Here is a 19900-nt window from a genome sequence, read left to right as displayed (position 1 = left end):
ACGGCGTCCTAATTTTGTATTTTCATATTTTATTTACTTTTAAGTCGCTTGATATTCAAATATATTAAAATCGCGCCAACATTCAAACATTTCGGTTCCCTACAGCACTACACAACATTACGTTAACATTGCGCGCAGTTGGCAGCGCTTCGCAACAGCTGTTGTAAACCAGACGCGGAACCCAAGATTTGATTAAAAGTAATTGCTATTTATATAATTGTTGTTAAATCGCGGAAATTAATATAAATACTTAATATAAGCACCCTCGAAAATAAGGGCATCTGAATTCAGTCACTGTGATTTTAGTCATGGTAAATACCCCATCACGGGCTGCTCGCAAACTGTAATGCAAACTGCTCGACTTCCAGCTGGAATTCAGTGACTTCACAACTGTAAGCCCCGATGAGTTGACCGCAGCTTTGGGTTTTCAAATATACGACGACTTAAAAAATGGTAAGGCAAGCATATTTTATTTTCAATTTAATAATTATTCTTACATATTAGAAGAACAAGGCGCCGCTTTTCAACCGAACTATGATCCCAACCTAAAAGTGTTTTATTTAATAAAAAACGATGCAGTTTATGTACCGGTTCTGCACACAAAGGCGATCGACTTCAGAATAATAAAATCTTTACACGAAAATCTGAAAGAGCGGTGGGTATTTAAGTAATCCTTAAAGTTATATTCACATTCTCAACCCATTATTCCCAAGCAGCAACATATTTTTAGCCATTGTGGATAATACCGCCAATATTTTGTATTATAAAATGAGCGAAGATCTCAGCGAAAACCAGTCGACAAAAACTGCAGTTGAATAATAGCGATAGATACATTTATTTAAAATCATATCATATATATAAATTACAGTCACAACTTGAAACTAAACGTGACAGGATGTGGACCAATCCGACTTTACAGATTTAAAAATAAATCGATGATTATCGCCGCAAGTTGTGAGCATAATCATAATAAAAATGACAATAGAAGATCTGCATTGTTTATACTCGTTTCGATTCGCATGAGGTGTGCAAAATCGTTATCATAATTGTAATTATCAATAATTATCTTCACATAATGATAGCTTAGACTACGTTTCAATAATCGATTATTACAAGCTTAAATAGAACTAAAAGTTACATTAAATACAACATAGATCTTAAAAGTACAACAATCTGGTTGCATGCCATTCTTCAATGGAATTTTCAAAAGCTATCCCGTTGAGCGGTATTTTGTTTTCAGATCCTCTTATATGGTTTAAAGCATACCGCGCATGCAAACAAATCATTCACAATCATCGATCTACCGTCGAATAAAAATGCTCAAAGCAATACAGTTTCTTGTATAATAGTTATAATAATAATAAATAACAAATGTTTGCGTGTGTATATGACGTAAAAAATATGTTAAAATTATAACACAACTCGGGCAATGGGCTGGGGAGTTGATAAAACGCGCAAGGCAATTTACAGGGCTTACTTGATAAAACTGTAAATATTTCACTTTCTCTCACTTTACTAGATAAATATGTCGTATAGAAGATGAGCTCGTTTAGCAAGACGATTCCTGGGATGTGCATGCAATATATGTATAAAATATATTTTTGTTCTTGTATGTTGATTATGAAAATAAGTTGCAATGATTGCTCTGGGGTATAGACATACTTCTCATTTATAAACTCTATTTGTAGCCGGTCTTAAAAAAGGCTTCCAAAACTACAACTTTGCGTATAAGGCTTTCCTAAGGGTTGTCAGACTATTCAATGCTTTCTCGTGTTTTGGAAAGGGAAACAACTTTATATGCTGTACAATGCAACGGCAATATGGGATGATTTCTAGGGACTGTATGCTGAACCGGTTGCATGGATGATTGACAAATGCTTGCTTTTCCACAATGTGGACAACTAGGTATTTTGGTTTATGTTGGTCTCTCGGCCAGTGAGCAACACTCAAAAGTTGTATCATATTAGATGTATTTCCTATATAGATATAGTTATAAATATATATGTCCTGTATCTGTATGATCATGCTGTCTTCATGTATAAATATTGAACTCACATCGACTAAGCCAAGTAAAATTACTCGAAACCAATTTCGTACACAAGTAATAGCAAAAATCAAAGGCTATAAGGATCGGGCTAGGCCCATTGATAAACCTTTGAACTAACAACGAGCTCCTAACACCATTCGGCCGTGTATGAAAAGTCCTGGAAGAGCACCTGCTCCTCCTCCGTCAAGTGTCGCGGCTCCTTCGGTGGTGTTAACTGCGCCTTCTCTGACGTGAACTCCTCGTCAAAGTTTGACACATCCTCCAAGTGGTTCTGTAAGGCAGTTATAAACAATGTTAAAATATATACAATTTTATACACCATTTTGCAATTTAACTTACAATTGTCGGCACAAATGGGGGTTTAACTTTTCGGAGGAGCAGGTCATCCCACACAATCGACCGGAAGAATGCCTGCTTCTTAACATCCTCCGCATCCCGTTCCGACGATCCCAGACGTCTCTCTGGGTTCTTGCGCAAAAGCTGCCAATTAATTGGAATTAAGTTCTGCTTCGAATAGTTACTTATGCAATCAATCAGCTTACCCTACGCATCACGGCTATGGCCTCCAGCGAGAGGAAACGCGGATAGCGCACCTCATCATTGACAATTGAATCGAATACTTCCTCCTCATCGTCACCAGGGAATGGCGACTGTAAACATTAATTGATTATGCACTGAATTATTAAAGATTGTTGCATCCGACCTACCTCACCAACCAACATCTCAAAGATCAACACACCCAAGCCCCACCAATCCACGGCTCGTGTGTATGAAGTTTCCGTGAGCACTTCCGGTGCCAGAAACTCAGGCGTGCCACAGAAAGTGCCCGTGCGATCGCCGAAGCCCATGCCCTCCTTGCACAAACCAAAGTCCGCAATCTTCACATATCCTTCCGTGTCCAATAGCAAATTGTCCAGCTTCAGGTCCCGGTAGATGATCTTGTTCTCGTGCAGGTACTGCAGACCCAGAACCACACAAGCGGCGTAGAAGACGGCTCTCGGCTCCAGGAACACGTCCGTGTGGATGTGCATCATTAAATCTCCGCCAGCAGCGTACTCCATCACAAAGCATACGTGTTGCTAACACAATAATAAAGTAAAAACAAGTTATGCTTTAACTTATAACTCCCAAGCTTGTCTCAACTTACCTCGGTCTGGAAGCACGAATACAAGTTAACTAAGAACGGATGGCGCATGGCGTTGGCCACTTCAAAAATGCGCTTTTCACTAAGCAGGGACTCTACTTCGTCGCGGGCGATGATGTCTCCCTTCTTCAGCGCCTTGATGGCATAGTACTGATTGTTGCTTCGCAATTGGGACAGGATCACCTTGCCAAAGTGGCCGCGTCCCAGAACGCTTAGCAAACGGAAGTTGTCCATTGACAACATGCCAGCATTGGGAGGCTGCTTTCCAGCCCGGCCGGTCTCGAGTCCTCCGGATTCACGATACTGCAGACCACGGGCCACATTCCTGCGCTGCTGCTGCTGCTGCTGCTGATTGGAGTTGCTAGTGGTGGAGGAGCTGAGTGAGTAAACTGAAGCTGCTGCTGCCGCCTTGGCCACATTCAGCTCATACTGGTTAGCATAGATGGGCTGCTGCTGTGAGGGCTGCTTCTCTTGCCTTTGGGCGGGCTGTGGGAACTGCGGCGCACCGGCAGCGGTACTGTTTCCGTAAATAGTAGGAGTAGCTGGCTCCTGGATGATGGGCGAAGACTGCTGCGCATACTGCTGCTGGCTACTGCCCACGTAAAGCTTGCCCAACTGTGGTATAACCTAGGACGTACAAGAATATAAACTTTAGTCACTATGGAGAGTTAGAGTGGAGGAAAACATTTATTAGTGGCTACAACTTGAGAGCTTAAGGAATCCGTTCACTTAAATTCCTGGCGATTACCTGCTGGACCTGGTCTGCTGTTTCTAACTTTTCAACTGTCTCGAGGACAATACTTTCGACAGAAGCTTCGGATACTTTGGCAGATTGCGCTTCTGCCACCGGCTTAATCTCCGGCTGTGAATCCGGCTCGGCTACCTCCTCGATCAGGCAACTGGTCGTCCGGCTGGCATTGATCGGTTCGAGGGTAATATGTACAAGACTAATACGGGCCTGCAAGAGGATGGTTCTTCATAGTATGCTTGATTGATCGGGGATTTGATTGAACCCAAGAAACACACATACAGCAGAAGGTACAGGATTGGATGCGCATGAACACACTAACAGTTGGTTGATGGTTCGCGAGGGCGACAAATCAAGGTGATGGAGCTGATTGAAGGATGTGCGCTGCTGCTGCTGATGCTGTTGTAGCTGGACCGCAAACATCTGCCTTAAGACCTGGCTGACCGCATGGAAGGTTGGCACAATCATAACGTTCCTACATTTCGATCGATACCGATAGGACACTTAGGCGGGATGGCTAAAACCGCGCCGACCAACTGAAGGCGAACAAGTGCCAAAGTCATGACCAGAGGCCAAGCATTTGCGTCGTTGTTTTGGGTCTATAAATGACCAACCGAAAGGAAAATGTGACAACAGCGCACATAACGATGAGTACATAGCTTGGACACATAGATACAAAGGTAAGCGAACACAGGGACAAACATCTTGGATGAAAATGGAAATGGGGAACACTGACGTTGCAACGTGAGGGGGAAAACGGAAGGTGGCCGTGGGTGACAAAAAATAACACATTTCCCGACCATTGGCACGTGAACTGGCGCACTTTTGGGTGCCTCTTTAAGGCCCCATTCTCCCAAGACATATCACCTCTTATTTCCTCTGATCTTTTTGCTGTCATTCGCCAGAAGCGCGTCTATTTAAAGAGTTTAAAATTGTCACTTCTAGCTTTTATATCGCGGCGATCATATTTGTTCCTCGTCAAATAAGTGGGAAATTTAAGATCTAAAACAAATTCTAAAGCTCTCAAGTTGCCTATTATTTGAAAACATGTTATAAAAACATTTAAAAAAACTATTTCTACATTAGATTAAGCTGTGCCGCTTTCATGTGTACCATTAAAATTGACAATTTAATATATATAATTTAATTTGCCTTTCGATAGGAACTATGTGTAATTTAATTTGCAAATATTCAAGCCACTATCTACATCAATCTATTAAACACTGTTAATTAAATGGTGAGTCACATTCGAAGCTAAACTTTTAGTTAGTTCTACTACGACTATATTAGTTGTTTGGGGTGCTTGTGAATGCGCATTGATTACAGTGCAAATGAGTGTGAATCGAATGTTTATACACAATTTTTGGGGCTTCAAATGTTTTTTGTCTAAAGCCAAACCAGAAACATACACACATTTAAAGAAGAAACAGGTAACCCAACTCGAAACAAAAACAAAACAAACATGTAAGAAATCAAAAGGAAAATAAGGTTAGTAAAAATATTAAATAAAAGGAAAGTAAATCAGAATTCGAGAACAGAAATTAACCGGAAACCAAACCAGGAAATGAAAAACCTCCTAACCTCCACACAGAAACGATCGCCGGCACTGGAGCTGTGGCTGGAGTGCAGCCGGTTGCCCAGGTTTTCGTTGCTGCCCCGGTACAGATACTCATCGTCGTCCTCGGGATACTCGACTAGTGGCGATGGTGGCACCGATCGGTCCTCCTCCCGACCACCCAGGAGCACCACGGGCGGCAGGATTAGGACCGGCCGGTGCAGCTGCTGTGCCACAGCGGATGGTGGTTCGGGATTCGTCGGTTTCTGGGCGGGATGTGGATGCTGCTGCAACTGAAATTCATTGTGGTTTGGGCTTTGGCTTTGGCTGGGGCTGGGGCGGGCATTTAAGCTTGGCATGATCTGATTGCTGGCAAGCGGTGGGAACGACGGCGTTTGGTTGGCAAGGGTGGGTGATGTCTGCTCCTCGGGCTCTCTCTGCTTCACGCACAGATCCAGGATCGCCTGGCGCTGCGCCTCCTGGAACTGCTGCAGACGCAACTGCTCCTGGCGCTGGCGCTGCTGCAGCGCCTGCTGCTCAGTCTGCTGCTGTTGTAGCAGCAGGTTCTCCAGCGCCCCGGCATCCAGCGACATGTTCTGCTCCTTTAGCAGTCGGCGCAGCGTAGTGGGACGTGAGTCCAGGTCCGACAGGAAATCGAATTCGTGCAGGGCATCCTGCAGCTGTCGGCGATTAACGAAATCATGACGATACGGAACGGAAACCGAGACGGGCACACAAAAACACACAGACAGAGAGAGGTAGAGAACATGATGATGGTGGGCCACAAAAAAAAATAATACTGGCAGATGAATAAAGTAGGCGAGGAAAAGAAAGGCTTTTCTTGAAGAAAGCGAAGAGAGGATATAGAGAAAAAGTGAACGATAGTAATGAATGAATCTGATGAAAACTTAATGGCAGAGGAGGCGGGAAAATCTTAAGCGTAAACTAATTTTCTTTAACTTTTAAAATATGATATGTGCCCGTTTTGGGTCTTTCATAGCATAAAAAAAGTTCAAAAGATAAGTCCAATTATTTTTTTCATTTAAATGTAAGCCGTTTCAAAAAGTTTTTTTCGTGTCATATTTAATTTCATTCAATTTACTTTTCACTACACTTTTCTGTGTAGCTGCACACAAATATAAGGAAATTGGGCCTTCAATTCAAGCTCGTAAAATGTTCTGCCAATTTTTCGAACAATAATGATTCTGTATGGAGTGCGACTACCGTTCCAAATGTACAGATTAGAGAGATACTTAATGCGAACCCAACACCAAAATTTCATAATGTGATGACTGTACAGTTGAGTGCTTGTGTGTGCATAGGTGGGTGGATAAATACATGAGAGAGTAGGCGGAGGAGCAGTGGCAGGCACAACGATCAAACCAGCTACGGGTACACAGCTAAGTACATACGCAGATCTTTATACAGGGTCGGTCAAGTACTGAACTGTACACGGATTGCTTGTGAAGTAAATGAGCTAACTTACCTCCTGATCCAGTATCGGAGTGGTGGATGTCGACTTGAGCACGGGTGGCGGCGGTGGCGCCGTTGTGGGAGCTGCAGTCCGGCCACCTTGGATCGCCTGTCCTTTACTGGCACCTGTCATCTGTAAGCTGAGCGTATTGGGTCGACCAGCTGCTCCGGCGGCCACGGGTGGCGATTCCGGTGGCAAGACACTGATTCCCTGCATGTGCATGGACAGGGGTCGCATTCCGCTCAGACCACTGGCCGCCGGATCTGGGTATTCACCTGGCGTCTCGACGTGTTCATTAACGCCTGCATCAGGATCGAATTCCAAGTTCTGTGCCTGTTCTCCTGGCGTGTAGGGCTCCGGTTCCACCAGTGCGTCGGATGAGGGAGTTCTCGAAATCGGCGACTCAGAGTCGCGAGATCCACCGACCACCATAGGAGAGCTACCGGTTATGGAAGATCCAGATCCCATCGATCCCATGTGCACATGATTAGGAGCATTCCGCTTGAGCAGGCGGCCCCAAGTGGCCACATTGATGTTCATCTGCTTGGCCCGCGAGATGTTCTTCGCCTGCTGCCTGTTGAAAATCATACGCTGGCGCCTCAGCTTTGGCTTCTGTGAGATCATGGGGTTCAAGAACTTGACCTCTGCAAATAGCAGACCTTGTGGTTCCAGCTGCAATGCCATGCCATGTCGCACATCGTCGATGAACTCCTCCAGGCGCAGCACCTTTACGGCGCACAGAGATCGCCAGTCGCGCCAGTAAACTCCAATCTCCAGTTCACGCGACCGGTCTAGATCGATAGAGAAGCGCTGATCCCAGGCCTGCTGCGAGCATGGCTTCCACGACGTCTGGCCCACGGTGATATTGTCCAGCTTGATGACCGCCATGATCTCAATGGAGGTCTCATCCTTCACCGAATAGCTCTTTGAACTGCTGCGTGAGGTTACGCCCTTGACAAAGCTTCTTAAATCACCCGGACTGGAATTGTTGTCCTTGTCCCTCCGTGATCTGCCAGGCACATCTTCCAGCAAATCTTGGCAGCCCAGCAAGCGAACCTCGAGTTTTCCGGTGACACTGGCACAGCGTCCAAGCGAGGACACCGACTGGTACGGCTTTCCGCCCAGTATACCTGCTTGTCCGGATTGCAGTGAAGTGTAGGTGACGGGAGCTGGGGAGGTCGATAGCTGGACGATTTGCAGCTCCGTTTTTAAGAGCTGGGCGACGGGCGAATCAGCGGGCAGCTTCTGGCGTTGTAGATCCAAGGAGTAGCGCAAGAGATCTAGTTTTCGCGACGATTCCGACAAACGTCCATGGGCCTGTTTTAAAATAAATCGAATTAATAGTTTGGTCATACAAGTAATCATTTTATTCCCCTCTGATGTACTACCAAATATTTTGTAAGAAATTCAACAAGCCTTTCTTTACATGTAGCATTTTAAAATTATTTAAACACAGTTGTCAAATAAAGAAATACCTTTAAAAAAAGTTTATTTTATAAACATTGTTAAAGAAATTTGATTTTCATTCAACCACCGAAGTAAAAGATGCATTTCTAGTTAAAACTATTGCTTTATTTTATTACAACATTAAATTGATTCAGCGCACAAGTTTTGTTTTGCGTGAGGAACATTCGCTTACATGGCTTACAACTAATCGGAAATAAAGTTGGATTTAGATTCGGATTTAGGTATTGGGTTAATAGGGGCGTATCAATCTGAAAAGCAATGTGTTAAATGCAAGCCTAAGACAAAGAAAAGTATGCTCGAACTGATCAGTATTTTTGTTTATTGCTGTGGACGTCTTAGTAAGGGCTTCTCGCCTAGAGAGAAGGCTCTTCCGCGAAGCTGAAACCTCTCAGCCAGCCAACGTTGACAGCTTTCGCATTGACAATTCGGATTCTTGGTGGGTCCTACATGATGGCCAGGTTTTCTCATGGCCACCACGTTGCCGAAGCGACGAGCTTTCTCCAAATGTTCGTGGGTGTACCCGGAAACGGAAGTGGATGCTTCACTTGCGAGGCTTGGACTGTCGCGTGAGATTTCAAAACGGCGCACTGGAAGTGGCGAAGGCGTCACTGTGGTCCCAAAAGTACTAGCGGAGGTGGTGCTTGGCGGCGCCTCACTACCGCAACGCACCACTGTGGTCGCAGCCGACAGGAGTTGGGGGGAACTACGCTCGGAAGATGGTGATCCGGGAGCAACCTGTACGCTCAGGTTATCGCGGGCTTCGCTCTTCCATCGAAAACTCGGATGGAGAAGTCGGAACGGATCCGTAGTAGCAGACGCAGCGGGTTGAACAGGTGCTGTGGCTGGCGGAGTGGGTTGTGCCGCAACTCCGGGCCCACCGGAGGGTCCAAAGAACTGCAGGAAACCTGGCCGATTACGAGGAAAATGCGAGATCTGCTGCAACTGCGACTGCCTTCCCGGATAGGTATTGAATCCATTGGCATCCGAGAAGCCATCCGATTCCGAGGGGATGGTATCGCTTCGCTGAAAGGAACTTCGTTGGGACTGCACCTCCGTGATTGTTTGCAGAGCATGAGGGGATGGTGCTCCCAGGTGGGTTTGTGCGTGGCTCTGGTCCAAGGAGTGCTGACGGGACCAAAGGCGCTCCATCTGGCTTATCCGCAGGCGATCAAGAGAGTTCTCATAGTCAAAGCTGTCGGATTTGGTCAATCCAAAAGATGCTATTGGTGTATCTAGATCGTCTGTATCCTTCCAGGATGAATCTACACAATCCGTTCCTCCCACGGCGCTGGAAATGCTGCTGCAGGTGGCATCCCTGGGCATCGTAGACCGCGAGGAGTTGGGGTATGTGCTGCTGATCGTCTCATCGCTGGGCTGGCGCATGTATTTCTGACGTAGATTGGCCAACTTGGCTGCACGCTGATCACCAATGTGTTTGCGGAACAGCAACTGCTTGGACTCGCACACTTCCTCGGCTGTGCTGCACTTTGTAATGGCATGACCCAAATTAAGATTGCCTTGCTGCTGGTTTTCCCCTTTATTTTTCGCCTGATTCTGAGCCAAACGCCTGGGCATAGCTCCCCCAGAGATTCTTTGATGGCGCAGTAGCATCTGCTCATTGTCCAGCACGGTTTGAGGGGTGGAATTCGAGTCCAGTTCGTATCGCTTGCTACCAGCCAGCTCGGAGTCGGAGGAGCTAGAGGGCTCTTCATCTGCGTGCCTCTCATCATCAGCTTCCTCCTCCTCATCTCCCTCTGAGCCGGTGCAGTAGACATCGATGTGGACAGTGCGGGGTTTCTTCTCGCCCAAGTTGGGTATTTTAGGAGCTGTTCCTTGGCTTATGTTGCCAGCGAGCGGTGGAATTCTCGACATCGAGGCCGATTTAAATGTAGACGATGGTGTCGTGGGCGTGGGCGAATAGGTGGGCTGAGGATTTTAATAAGTTAAAAACTGAAAGCACAATTATGAATTTGAAACCCCACCACATAGGTGTTAGCCTCCTCGACTTGTCGCTTGCTGGCGAAACTCATCAGCGCTTCGGTGGTAGCCCTTCGATGCTCATAAGCTGGACGTCGCTTTGCTGGCTGCTCCTCCGTGTCGCTTGTTTGCGAGAAGGCGTCCTTTAGCTGCTGTGCTCGCACTTTGCTGTGGTACACAAAGGGCTCATTCACTGACCCGGCTCCCGCTTCTTGAGGCAAGAAATCGGCCACAGCGGACACCACAATGTTGCAGGTGCTCCGGCAGCGGGTTCCACACACTTGGGCAGTGGCTCCAAGAGGAGGAGCGGAATCAGTGGGTAGAGATGGTTTGCTTAGAGCCCTGGAAGCGTGGGGACTGCCAAATGCCGAGTCCGCATTGGTGGTGGCCGAGGAGTTTGTGGAACGGAAGCTAGTTCCCGCAGTAGCCGCTGTCTGTAGAGGAGTTTAAGGATATAAATAAAGTTTGGTAGATTTCCGTCACGACTTGCCTTGTCCACATCCTGTTCTGCTTCTGGTTCCTCGCAGGGCGTACACCATTTGTAGACCACTCGCACCGGCTGCACAGTGTCCGGAGCACTGAACTCCTTTTGCACTGTCTCTCCGGCTCGGGCAAAAGTTAGATGTGCTCGCACGGTCCACTCGGCGGTCAGTTCATGGGGCAGTGGAACTTGCTGGCCCTGAACCGACCCCGGAGTGGGCGTGGGCGTGCTCATGACTTCCTAAGCACTAGTTTTGCGGTCGTGGCATAAACACATTTTGACTGTGGTTATATTGTGGATCAAGGTGCCATCGATATCTTCACATAAATACACTCACGCACTGTATACCTATGTATATACATATATTTGCATATACGTCACACACGAAATTTATATTCCGGCTAAAAATATCGAGAAGCCGTTTTGATAGTTCTTACTGTCGACCAAACATTAAATAATTTTCGTACATTCACGGCTTAAATGCCAGTTGAATTGCAAATGTTTAAGGGTAATTTTATATCAACAATTTGTGGTAACATCCCCACACATTGTTTACAATTTTAAAGCTATTCCCATGAATTGTATACAGTTAAAACAAATTCTAGGAATTCTTTTTAATGTTTATATTGCTCAGAATTTCTCGGTGTGTTTATTAAAATCCAATTACTTCTGCTCAAACACTTTTTTAAACAACTTTCTTTTTGTAAGCCGAAAAATTCGTTACAGGCAGTTTGAACTATATTAACTTGGCTTTTTTGTTTTCGCTATTTTTAGCTTCATTCGACAAACGCACACACACTATAGTCGTGGGGGTTACTAAATGGATGGGGCGGAACGAAAACACTTTCGGTTTTTCTTAGATTTTGTAAAATTCGTGTTTCTAAATTTATGTGATTTTATTTTTAACACGATTTTTTCGTTACGCTAAAATTGCAAGATGACCCCAAAACGAATTCAGAGAAACTGAGTGAAGAGCTGACTATTAAACAGAGAATTACGCAATTTCGGGTGGATAACCGCATAGAACCTGCAGCACACGCTGCGTATGCGTAATGTCGAAGAGCTAATGACAAGCTCATCCACTGAATTCCACTTTTATAGCGTGTGTGCGTGCTTTTTGCGAGCTTACTTCAATTATTGCATTATTATTATTATTATTATTTCATTCCACATTTAGTGGCATTTTAACACAAGAAACAAAAGTACACGAACGCAACGAAAGACGCGGCAATTGAAAAATAATTATAAAATATCGGAAAACACCATGCGGCATCGCACGTAGCCAACAGCGATCCAACTCATACTGATCGCCAAGGAAAAGCTGCTTGGGAAAATTCACTAGAGAAACGCACATTCACACGCACATGAAACAACACATTTCCCATATGCTGGCCAGAGAACTTTGCGCTCCGATTCTTATGACGGTTTTATACGTTTCTCGTTTTTGGCCGATTAAGCAGAGGCACAGACATATAGACGGGTTTATATATTAAATGTTTGTGTGCCAGCGGACGGCATAGTTCTAAAAATGTGTAGCAAAACGCTTCCAAATGGCCAAAAGGGCAGCGGCAAAGTTTTGTGTTTATTGTTTAGCAGATCGTAATAACTTCTGCGATATTTGGATGCACAGCAACAAAAGTACTGTATAGAAAGAACAAACTAATATGCTTATGATTAAAACATCAAAAAACATCAATATTCTTATGGTATGCTTTAGAAAAATCAGTACAATGGTAAGTTCTTAAAAATGATTGATTCAACACGATCCGATAATCCCAAAATAGAGAACTCCATTGCTTGTCTTGTTAAAGAAAAACTTGTTCCTATTGATATAAAACGCACTGCTGCTCTCAGCTTTTTATTTCTGCATCTGACAGATGCAACCGCAACGCAGAACAAATAAATATGAAAATGGGGCCTGCAAATAGAATATTTAGGCCACAGCCCGGACAACGTGTTGTTGCAGTAGCTTCTGCGGAAGCTAAGTGTCTACGTATACGTTTATGTTGAATCCAAAGACAAAACCGCACGAGCATCGGTGAAAAGATAAATCACGGCGAGGAGAAAAGGGAGCTTGCCACGCGACAGGAAGAGCAGACATTGGGAAATAAGGAACATACATATATGTATGTATGTATGTCGCTGCACATACGTTCAGTGTTAAATGCATTGTGAAATTAAGAAAAAATACTCGTTTCGCGTTTATTTTGAGACCATTTTTCTGTCAGCGATACCATTAACTAAAAAATTTTAAATGAACTAAAAAGCTAATGGCAAAATTATTAGGGCAGGCCCTGAGCACACTTGCCAAATCATTTTTCTTGGGCTCTAGTAATGACGACGTTCCACGTCCGTTTAATTAATGAGACGACAGTAAACGACAAAAAAAAATTGAAATTAAAACGAAAGCGGACGAAGTGAAAAATATTTAAAGCAGCCGCATAATTAGCTCTGCCTCCTTCCTGCTCCCCGTTTCACAAGACGTTGCCACAAGTTGAAAAAAATCACGTATACGCACGTATATTTCAAACATGATTCATACGTCGTGTGGCCATATGGAAGCATGCACACCTGATTTCAGCTTTGCGGGGGAAAACTCGCAGGGTTATGTGTCTACCTGGCTACCAGCCAGCTCTAATTAACTCTGGTATTAGCATTAATACCGATTCCTTTTGAATTACCAAGCACAGTGGAACTTCGTTAACTGAAGCCACCATCTAGTTATCTAAAGTTTGGATTCTTAACTTATCAAGTACAATTTAGATTTGTACATTGTTTGCACACATGATTCCCCGTAGATATATAAGCTTCTATTTAAAGTAGACAGTGTGTCTGCAAGTTTCCCCTAAGTATACTCAAAAACCAAACCAAAATGTACAAGATGGCACTCACCTCCTGCAAAGCCTTCTTGTCCGGTGCCCTGTTCGCCGTCTGCAGCGTGCGGATAACATTCTTGGCTCCATCGACGACGGCTGCCTCGATCCGCAGTCGATGGCGGAGCTCCTCGATCCGCTCCTCCAGCGTCGTCTCCAGGCTCTGCGGCTGGCTGCTGTTGTTCCCGCCGATCGTCTGGCCGTGCTCGTCGATCATTTGGCGCGAGGCCTTGAGGCGATCAGCCTGCTCGCGATTCTGTTTCACCTTGATGATGCGCAGGCGCAAAAACTCTATCTTGGCCTTCGAGTCAGCCAGCATCTGGTGGGCTTCCGCCAGCAGCTTCTTGTCGCATCCGATGCCCAGCGACTGAATCATGTTTTCCGCCCCGGTCTTCACCTTCATCTCAATCTGCAGCTGCTTCTCCAGCGAGGCGAGCACTTTGTCATTGGCAGTGGCCGGTACGCCACCTTCCAGAGCCGTGCTTCCGCCGCCCAAGCCACCAACAGCACCGCTGACCAAGAAACCGCCATTGGGGTCAATGCAGGCAGTGATCGATTCTGAAAGAAATGGGAACGATTAGGTTCATTATTAATCTGAATTTCGTAACAACTATTGCATAATCTCTATCCTAGACTCGTTTTTTGTTCAGTTTAGATACATAAACTGTAGCACAAGAAGTTTTCTAATCTATCAATATCAGTGTAGGACAAGGACTTTGAAAAACCAACGGAAAAGTTAAATAACATAGCTATGGATTTCATCAATATTTTCATTTCTGCTTGTCAAGTTAATAATAAATAAGCGGGAGCTAAAGAAATGAATTTAAGCGATCAGCAGCGCTGATCCAAATTTTCTCAACAAAAAAAAACCGGCGAAAAAAACTTGTTTATGACCTTCTTCTCCCTTTGTTTCCTTTTGAAAGGCTATTTGTTTGGCACAAACTAAAAATATGTGTGTTTAGATCTATATGCACCATCTATTTATTCAGAGAGAATAGGCATTTGTGCAGCATTCTTTGACAGCTGCCAAACATGTCAATCGTCTGACATATGGAAAGTCGACTCTGGCGCCACACAATGCAACAGTGGAGGGTTCTTCTGGGCCAAATGCTTCTGTTAGGGGATTGGCCAAACACGGAAGCAGATATATCGAATGCCAGAACGCTGTCTCCATTCGGAAATGTAAACAAACCAAACGTTTCACATTTAAGGCAGTTGTGTCAATAGGTTGGCTCACATAAACTGAAGAAAACGAAGACAGCATTTCGTCTGTCACCAAGTCTATCACAAAGTGTTTTGTTAAAGATACGAGCGATAATCAGATCTTTAACGCCCAACACAATGTTTACTTGTCACCATGAAGCATTAGGTGATGGGCCAAGAAAAGTGTGGCAAAAGCAAATGCGTGACAAAGACTCGTTAAAGACCAACTTAACCATTCCCAAAGCCCTGAACAATTTCAGCTTTCGTAAGGTTTTGATGTTGCCCTTTTTCTGAACGATGTACTTTCATTTTTGTTTGGTTTTTATTTCGGTAAACTGAAATCTTTGTTTGTAAGAAATTGCAATGGTTTGTTAATTAGAATTATTATTCATTCATAGGTTTTGATTAGTAAATTATCGCTCTATTATTTGGCAATTTAAAATAGTAACTGTTTTAAAAATCGATCAAAGTTATGCATTGCAAAGAAAAAAACCACCTAATAATATTTATTAAAATGTATTTATTTATATCAAAGATTTTGAATACATTTTCGAGAAATCTTTGTTTATAAAAATAGTTTTATACGAAATGTACTCAACTAAACTTCGCAAACTACATGACTCAGAATGCACCAAACATTTTGGTTGATTGAATTACACTTTACAACGAGCACGAAATTGAATTAACTAACAACTTCACCACACAACCTTATCTTCATCTTCCACCCAAAAAGGAACATCTTCCAACATCATCGCAGTGGCCAAACTTTTTCTTGGAGCTTGTTTTGGTTATAACTTCGTTAGTGACCCCGCGCCCCGCCCCCTTGCCACGCCCTCGTTTTTATTGGGAATACACTTGACTCGTTACACTTGCCCACAAAACATGTTGCACGAAACTTTTGCTCTCGTATAATTGCAACAGTTTATAATTGGTTTTTGAAAGTCTCGCTTTCAGTGGGTTTTCGAAACGAAAAGCGAGTCAGAGCTAGGAAAAGTTACTCAATCTCTGTGGGAATTATTGGATGCTCACCTTGTCCATTGCTATTAACGGCGGTGTTGGCCGATGTCAGGAGGATTTGACTTTCGAGCTCCTGCAACTCGGACTTCAGCTCGGCAAGTTTACTTTTGCTCTTCTTGACAAGAACGGCGACATCGCTGAGGGATCGCCGATCCTTGGCCACCTCGCGGAGCTTCTCGGCGCCCTCCTTTATTTTCAGCTCCTTGCGGATCTCTCGCCGAATAGCCTCCTTGATCTCCTCCAGCCGTATGGACATACAGCTCTCCGGCAGATTCTCTGTGAAACCATATTTGTGACTGAGCTCGTACAGAACGGGATGCTTTATGTATTCGCCCTGTTGATAAGAAAATGAGTGAATAAGAGAAAGGTTTTACACATATTTGTAAATACACTTGTTTAAACTATTTAAAACTTAAAAAAGTTTCTGGCGTCATCATAAACACTGAACAGTACATTTGAGTGTCTTCAATCAGTATTTTAATAAACTTTAAGATACGTATAGAGTACTGCAAACTGCGCCACCTCTTGCAGTTAATTTAATAAAACGTCGAAAGTTCAAGTTCAAATATGAATCAAATGATAAATGAATGGTATATGGTATTGCAAGTGCCAGATTGGCACAGAGAATTTAAAATCCAAGGAGATGAATACACTTCAAGAACTGTAACCAAAATATAATGGTTAATATAATGATAATTAAAAGTTGGAAACTCAAGCCAAAGTTAATTGCTTTAAAATCTTAGAAATGGTTTCCAGCTTCGTTCTACTAACTCACTTCAGCAGATATCTCATAGTTTGACCCGTTAACCGAGTCGGTGTAAAATATAGCACCACCACTGTCGTCATCGCTATCAAAGTCAAACGAATCTTCCGTTCCAAAGACATTGGTGACCAGTCGATTCCACAGACCACTATTCGAACGTCGAGCGGTCGGGTGTCTATTGCTCCTTCGGGGCAGTGAGTGGCACTTCCTGCGAGCACTGAAACCCTCTGATGTGGATACCGAGGCGGTATCTTCGCGATCCCGCTGGTTGCTTGGATTGATCATGCTTCGGATTCTCTTCACCAGCTTGGACATTATTCACTCGAGTTTCTCGTTAATTCCTCCGGGTTTATTACCTCACTTTGGTCATTTTACAGCCGTTTTGTGTGCGCTGACAAGTTCACGGTAATTAGGAACAGCCTGACCCACAAAAAAATACACACTTTTATTCACACGACTCCAACTGCCGTTTATCTGGAAAATGTTTTTGCCTCCCCCTCCAGGTTCTTCTGCCTTTTTGCCTGCTTGCCTCCTTGTTCTTCTTTTTCTAGAAGTTTAACAAGTTTCTTTGGCTTTCTCATTAAACGATTCTCGATTGCTTCTGTCTGATAGCCACTCGTCGTTTCTTTTGCCGGGAAAAGTCGACAAAGGTGTCACTTGAAACAAGCGAACAAGCCGACTGTAACTGCTATGCAAATTGGAATTCTAATCGATCGATTTCAATTGAATGTCATTGTCTGTGCTACACTTTCTCGTCGAATTTAGTTATCAGAACATTAACTTAACTTAACTGTTTGATAGGCGAAAGTCTGCTTGAATGGAAAGTCAGTTGGCAACAAAAATCAAAAGGAATTAAATTAAACGCATTCATTATATGCACGTGCCTAATATCATTTATTTTATTAACTAATGAGTTTGCGTTATTTCTTATCCGTCTTCAGTTTCTCAACTAAATAGTATTTCCCAAGAACAGAGCTAGAAAAACAGAGTTCCTGCTACAAAAATTACTCAATTTGATTGGGAAATATTTATCCAACCACATTATACTCAAACAAAATCTAAAACGGAATTCAAATGTGTACTACATAATATCTTATAAACTCATTCATAAAGTTCAAGTTCATTCATATCTGTCAGAAACATATGAACCATTTTTATGTTTTTAAAAACAACAAATTTAAGAGTTTTTATATTCGTCGCATTCACAAATTTTGTATTTAAGGGCGAGCCGCCTGTATATATTTACACAATGAGCCATAGGCAACAAAAGTTACCCAGTTGTGCTATCGATTGAATATGTTTATTTTCAATTCCTGTTGAAATCTACATTTGCAAAACATGTGCATATATATATGCCCAAACAAAGTGGCAAGTGCAGAGAGGTACAGAGTAAACACTATACAATAAACAATTGTTTATGGAAAACTCATTATTTTTGAATTCGTACCACCGAAAGAATTGCGTGCTTGGTGGGATTTTATAGTAAGGAAAGTCGCCAAAGGGATTTACATTTAAAACGTTCTCTTATTTTATTAAATATGACTGTCAAATTTCGTCTTTCACAATAAATCAATGTTTTGTATTGGATTCCTTCACTGTGGGGCTTCAGCGACCCTCAAACTTGCTATTTATTTCTAAAGAGGTTCTTGCACCATTAAATACGGCCCTGAATTGGCAGAAACCTAATAAAAAGAGTGCGTAACGATTTCTTATCACCGAACCTACAGATAACTTTGGCAGGAAACTTTGAATTCCCGAGCCGTTTGTTTACACTCATACATTTTGATTCACTTTCAACCCACACTGCTCATTTTTTGTTAGTTCTTTTTCCCTTTGAATCACTGGCACTTCACAAATAGTTATGTTAATATTTGTAGCACTTGGACAGATTAATAACCAGTACTTAGGTGACACCTCTGAGTCACCGCTATCAAACTCCGGTGGGAAATCGGAATTAACTACGCCCGTCTATAGCCGAACAGTTACTGAGAACATCCAGCTACCCGAGCGGCTAGGTGTGCGCCAGTGTGTGTGTGTACGTGTGTGGCTTTGTTAGGGAGAAAAATCGAAAAACGAATCGTGGCGAACGGCAATCGTTTAGCAGCAACAGGTTCGTTCGCCGCCGATAAGCTCAAACCACGCAACTCAATTCGCTGCGAACGCAACCGTCTTGTTTGGTGCCGAAACATCGATCTCCTTCCGAAGGAAGATGGTGCACGTACTGAAGTATCTTTAATGGGGTAATGCGATTTTAAGTGGACTCTGCTAATTGCCAATTAGCCTAAAATCAAAACCGATAGGGAGCGGCATGCTGCATCAAGCAGCCAACTCGGGAAAGTGAGTTGCAAGTGCCAAAAGTCAATCCACACTTAATTCCAGCTAGACACCCACCTTCCCATCCTATTTGGACAGTTAAATTATTAGGCAAAATCGCAAATACACTTGAAAAAATATATGGTAGGTTCCCAAGACATGATGGGAACGTCCTGTTATGGTAAACGAGTCGATTTGTAATGATTGTTAAATAATTGTAATCTGAATTAAAATAATAAACTAAAAAAAAAGGTAGTCGCTTTTTTAAATGCATTATCCTAACAGGAGTAAAGGAAAAAAACTATTTGTAAGCCCAAAACACATTATTATATACAATTTAAACAGGGCTATACAAACAAGGTATGAATTTAAATTTTTATGAATTATGCATTAGGCATTATGAATTTAAAAAAGTATTTTTCCCTTCCGAAAGAAAGATACCTAGATAAACATTTTGAATATTATGACCCATATAAGTCGCATATTAAAATATATTTTAGTTGCATATATTAAGTGTGATATTTTTCTTGAGTGTGGCTAATGTTTGTCTGGGAAAATGTGCTCGCATGTGAAATTTCAGCGGCGCATTCTTGAAAACATCTTGATGTTGATAACCGTAATAAAGCCAAATGAGATTGCATAACGTGATTACAGAGAGCCAAAGGAAAATGCAAGCCCAGCATAGCGGAGCAACGAAAAAAAACTGACAACATACTTGAATAATCAGCATAATACGCTATATAGCGACATGTTCATTATACGTCGGGACTCGGTGTGGTTGCATTGAGACAAAGGCGATATATAAACGCTACATGCCTAATGACACCACCTGACTGAG

General features: G+C 43.2%; 3 protein-coding genes across 12 annotated transcripts in view; 1 reads left to right on the top strand and 2 right to left on the bottom strand.

Annotated features, from left to right (window-relative positions):
• The first annotated feature begins 306 nt into the window (after positions 1 to 306).
• Positions 307 to 989, top strand: LOC26527043. The gene is made up of 4 exons (XM_026978900.1): positions 307 to 311; positions 369 to 453; positions 505 to 655; positions 717 to 989. The coding sequence occupies exons 1-4, from the start codon at positions 309 to 311 to the stop codon at positions 817 to 819; spliced, it is 342 nt and encodes a 113-aa protein (XP_026834701.1). The 5' UTR covers positions 307 to 308; the 3' UTR covers positions 820 to 989.
• The window catches only part of LOC6540672 (serine/threonine-protein kinase N), a 32995-nt gene continuing 13911 nt past the window's right edge, over positions 817 to 19900 (bottom strand). For 3 of the 9 annotated variants that reach the window (XM_026978894.1, XM_015159071.2, XM_015159070.2), the window contains 9 exons: positions 15999 to 16320; positions 13786 to 14324; positions 6981 to 8285; positions 5521 to 6174; positions 3195 to 3818; positions 2755 to 3126; positions 2590 to 2697; positions 2387 to 2527; positions 817 to 2318 (listed from right to left, as the gene is read on the bottom strand). In XM_026978894.1, the coding sequence (XP_026834695.1) occupies positions 2175 to 2318; positions 2387 to 2527; positions 2590 to 2697; positions 2755 to 3126; positions 3195 to 3818; positions 5521 to 6174; positions 6981 to 8285; positions 13786 to 14324; positions 15999 to 16320 (4209 nt within the window). In that variant the 3' untranslated portion in view covers positions 817 to 2174. Of the gene's footprint in view, positions 2319 to 2386; positions 2528 to 2589; positions 2698 to 2754; positions 3127 to 3194; positions 3819 to 3939; positions 4150 to 5520; positions 6175 to 6980; positions 8286 to 13785; positions 14325 to 15998; positions 16321 to 19900 lie in introns of all 9 variants that reach the window. The other 6 variants (XM_026978897.1, XM_026978895.1, XM_015159066.2 and 3 more) reach the window with 4 other exon arrangements.
• LOC26526546 lies at positions 8511 to 12053 on the bottom strand. 2 transcript variants are annotated; one of them, XM_026978898.1, is made up of 4 exons: positions 12023 to 12053; positions 10903 to 11294; positions 10418 to 10846; positions 8511 to 10361 (listed from the first exon to the last, which is right to left on the bottom strand). In XM_026978898.1, exons 2-4 carry the CDS (start codon positions 11125 to 11127, stop codon positions 8754 to 8756), a joined length of 2262 nt encoding a protein of 753 aa, XP_026834699.1. In that variant the 5' UTR covers positions 11128 to 11294; positions 12023 to 12053; the 3' UTR covers positions 8511 to 8753. The 2 variants fall into 2 exon arrangements, with proteins under 2 accessions (XP_026834699.1, XP_015015527.1); XM_015160041.2 differs by lacking the exon at positions 12023 to 12053 and having other exon boundaries at positions 10903 to 12014.

The sequence above is a fragment of the Drosophila erecta genome, unplaced genomic scaffold, assembly GCF_003286155.1.
Source record: "Drosophila erecta strain 14021-0224.00,06,07 unplaced genomic scaffold, DereRS2 tig00000055-arrow-pilon, whole genome shotgun sequence".
In the NCBI taxonomy this organism is placed as follows: domain Eukaryota; kingdom Metazoa; phylum Arthropoda; class Insecta; order Diptera; family Drosophilidae; genus Drosophila; species Drosophila erecta.
This window is presented reverse-complemented; position numbering and strand designations above follow the sequence as displayed.